Below are 4,152 nucleotides of genomic sequence, written 5' to 3' on the forward strand. Positions count from 1 at the left end.
AATGGGAAATTCCCAAATTACATAGGTTTGTCAGGTACTTTGGCTTTTATGTTTGCTAGATGGTAAGATGTCTCAATGGATCTGTCATGGACTATTATGTAGAGGATAAAATGTGATTTCAGTTATCAACACTCACCCTGCATTAACCACAAGATGCAATTTCAAACGAGCCAGAAAATTGTTACAGTTACTGTGACCTCCACGTACAGGTAAATTCCTCTAGTGAACGACCTAATCCATTGAACGATAAAAAGAAAGTGCAACACAGATAGTAAAATATTTTTTGTCAAAAGAGCTCAGCTCATTTATTGTTTTGATCAAAAAGTCAACACATAATACTTAAATGCTTTAAATTACATTTTGGCACAAATTCGGGGGAAGGAGTTTTATCCACAGCTACAAACAGTGTTTTCTTTAACAGTAGTTAGCCAGCAGTCGATGCATCAGTCGATATTGATTCAGGTCCATGACTGTTTAAAATGAAAGTCAAGCAAAACAGGATCTTTACTATTCCTTATTACTTCTCTCCATGTCATTGGGAGGAAGTAAATAAACTGCAAACTAATAAACGGTTTGCCAAGGGTAACAGATAAATGAAGAAGAAAATGACTACGGCATAATGTACATTATAGCAGATTGTGGAGTTTAACAAGCAAGACACTGCAACAGCAGGCGACAACTACCGGTACATGAATTACCTACGTAGTTCAACTCAATGTTTCCCTTTTTGTCAAACTTATTTGAATATTAATCATGTAAAAGATTGAAAGCATAGATCCTAGTTAAACTTCAGTTTTCAGTGGTTGACATCATGACGCGTGTACAGAAACCTGACTCGATTTTCCATTCGAGTTCAGTACATGTTAATCATGCAATACACAACCCGGCAAACTACCGGGTTTTCTTAAATGTGGCAAAGTACATTCAAGGTCAGTTGTGTAAATTCAGACCTATTCAGTGCATATTTGACACAGTAAACGGTACAAAAAACTGAGGAATGATCTGAAACAAAATGTAACATCTTGCCTCAGTTTACTGTGCTTAAAATACTATTTTAATCAACAGTAATGTCAATAAATAGAAAGAATTCCGAACTTGGGGTAACGTGTTAAAAACGTGTCTTTTTTACTAAAACGATATGATAATGCAGTCAATATTGTTTTAAAAATGTCCAAAGTAAAAATGTAGCTTCCCCAACAGAATGTGTTGAAGTAAAATAAAAGTACAATAATAAATAGAAACCTGGGGGTACACCGCACTTTGTGTCAGTTGTCCCTTTTCAGGACAGTCAGTTTCAGCAAGGTGGATCATTGCAGATGAATAAAACGACTGCAGTTCAGACTTTACAGTGACTTGACTTTACGCCTCTGGGTGACCCACAGCAGGACAGACAGCACAACTGTAGATGCTCCAAGAGGCCCAAACACCTGCAGAGTCGGGAACGTCCCCTAATCACAAGGAAAAATAAAAATATGACTTTAAATTATTTTAAAAATCCAAGTGCACCAAGAATGAAGTGAAAGATGAGAACAGAGCTGACCTCTCTGAGACACTTGTACCCGTGATAGTTGTCAGCACAGCTGCACTGGAAGAAGCCAGGGCCGTAGGGGGCGCACAGGGAGTTCTCCGGGCATTCAATGGCTGTGGGTTGTCAACAATTATGAGACAAACAGATGTCACATATCACCAGAAGGCCACTGTAGTAAAGATTTATGTCCCAGTGGAAAATTACAAGATGGAAACTTACACAGCTGTCCAGTCTGATTGCAGAAATCTTTCTGGCCTTCGCAAAGACGATTTCCCATTTTAACCTCGACTTTTTCCCAGGAGGAGTTGCCTCCAGGACAATCTATTTCTTGTGGCAAAATCCTATGATGACCCAAAAATAGAGTTACAATGATTTTAAACTTACCGCAGCATCATACTTAGATTTAATTGATTTATTAAACAGAATACTTACACATGATTTAACTCACTAAATCCTTGAAAGACTGTGTCACTGATGTTGACTATGGGATTCAGTGAGAGGTCTCTGCAAAGCAACATTTTATCAACAAATTGGGAGAAATGGTTATTAAAATTAAAGAAGACATTCACTGTATATTAAGAGTGCTCTTATTATATAATTAGTATTTTCAGATCTATTTATTTTGTCCACTTTAGGCTAAGTTGAAGGATTTTAGTCCTTGCCAGAGGGGTTGTTTCTCCCAAATTGTAATGTGAAATTGTCAAAGTAAAAAACAAGGTGATGAATGATATGTGTGTTTTCAAATGCAAACTGGCATTTCATTAGACAACATATTCTGTATTGCAAAGAAAATTGAAATGTGTATAATTCAAGCAGTAAAATTGAAGGGCAGACTGCACCTTCTGCACCTTTGTTGTTTGTTTGTGAAGCAAATAAACAATCCATAATCAACACTGTCAGCACTATTTTCACGCTGTGCAAATACCTGTTGTCTTCAAATTATTAAGTAACACTCCATCACATCAGTTTCTACACAGTTTCACCAAGTCTGCAATGGATTTTACTGTACATACATCATTAATGCCTCTGCCGCCCCCTGCAGATCCTCCACCCGAGCAAGTGAACAATTGGACAGATCCAATCTGCACAAAAAGAAAATTATTTACAAAACTAGGCCTGGCTTACCCGTCTATTAAATTCATAATGTTCAGCTCCAAAGAAAAGGAATAGAAACGGTCATTAAATACAATTGCACACAGAAAACATTTCACGTTTTTTGATATACTAACGGATTTATTTCTTTATCCAGTTGTGTATGGTATGTTTAAGTGTTCTTACTTTTGCATGTTTCTGTTCCCAGGCTATATTTTACCCAACATAATAAGATGTAACCTCTAACTTTCAGATAAACCACAAAGGCATCATATCCTACCCAATGATGCGTTGATGGTCACTTGTGTTGTCATTTGAGAAGCAGCAGCGCCTGTTAACCCGTCCAGCTGATGAGGCGCAAAACTGACCCACAGCGGAGCCATGGCGCACCGTGCCGCCGCAGAGCTCACATACCTGGATCACAGACCATCACAAAGACATACAAGTACAACTGTAAACAGCACTCCCACCAATGGCTGCGCAAACACCAAAACAAGACATTTTTCAGAACTACGTGGATACAATCTGATTTGCTCATCGGAGTAAAGACGACAGCTGTTCTGTTGGCTGATTAAAAGTTTAGGCCTACCTGCTGCTCAGTCAACTGAAAACTTGCGTAATTACAGAGATTAAAGATCAAAATAAGCACCACCGGTTTCAGCTGGCTGCACCAAGCTTTCATTTTCTTAGGCTAAAGTCATATGATCTGGATCTTACGGAAGAGGACATGTGACAGGAAGTTACTCTTTGCACGTTATTGTCTAAATGTCTGCGCTACATGCTGCGCAACAATTACGCATAATAACAACATGTACAGTAGTGTCTACGATTTTTGTGAATAGAATGAAAAACCTTTAATTATGGTTTATAAGCGTGTGAAATGTTAGTTTTATATCCAAATCATTTTACAGGTAATCCACGTCTACCTGTTTTAATCATAGGTTTTAATGTGGGGAATACACTTCTTCTGTCTGACTTTTAGGTTGTGAAATAAAAACGTACAAATCCAATTGGCCCCAACATTTAAGCGTGATATTTTATTTTCACTTCATTTGTTTTATTTTTCTAAGCCCTACAATGTAAAGAAATACTTTTTTGCCTTTAAAACAATGAAAAGATGCAGGCGGAGGCAAAATTAACCGTATGAACCTGCCTTTTGTAGAATGAGAGAGGTTAACAAAAAAATGTTAAAATTATCCTTTTAGTATTTTTCTGCAAATGTTTACGAAATGTATACGCACTTTTGTGATCGTAATGAATCTTGACTACGCTTTCACTGTCACATTGGGTTTCACCAAATACAGTGGTGACTTCAGGTTTGAACAATTTTACCAGATAGAAAAATAGATCTACACATTTTATGGCTTATTGAATTTAATTTAATGAACACACTTAGTCACCCGGTGCGATAAATAAACCTGTCTGATGCTTGTGTAGTCTTATTGTTTAACAGTACTAACATGTATCACCCCCGGCTGACAGCTAGATGGTTTCGCCCAGGGGGGGAGGGGCTATTGTTGCAGTGTCTCTTG

General features: G+C 37.7%; 1 protein-coding gene across 1 annotated transcript; it reads right to left on the reverse strand.

Annotated features, from left to right (window-relative positions):
* Window positions 1-277: 277 nt before the first annotated feature.
* Window positions 278-3,365, reverse strand: atraid (all-trans retinoic acid-induced differentiation factor). The gene is made up of 7 exons (XM_079346683.1): window positions 3,210-3,365; window positions 2,901-3,034; window positions 2,542-2,610; window positions 1,961-2,032; window positions 1,748-1,869; window positions 1,541-1,641; window positions 278-1,448 (listed from the first exon to the last, which is right to left on the reverse strand). The coding sequence occupies exons 1-7, from the start codon at window positions 3,300-3,302 to the stop codon at window positions 1,344-1,346; spliced, it is 696 nt and encodes a 231-aa protein (XP_079202809.1). The 5' UTR covers window positions 3,303-3,365; the 3' UTR covers window positions 278-1,343.
* Window positions 3,366-4,152: the final 787 nt, after the last annotated feature.

Source organism: Symphodus melops, assembly GCF_947650265.1.
Source record: "Symphodus melops genome assembly, chromosome: 1".
In the NCBI taxonomy this organism is placed as follows: Eukaryota; Metazoa; Chordata; class Actinopteri; order Labriformes; family Labridae; genus Symphodus; species Symphodus melops.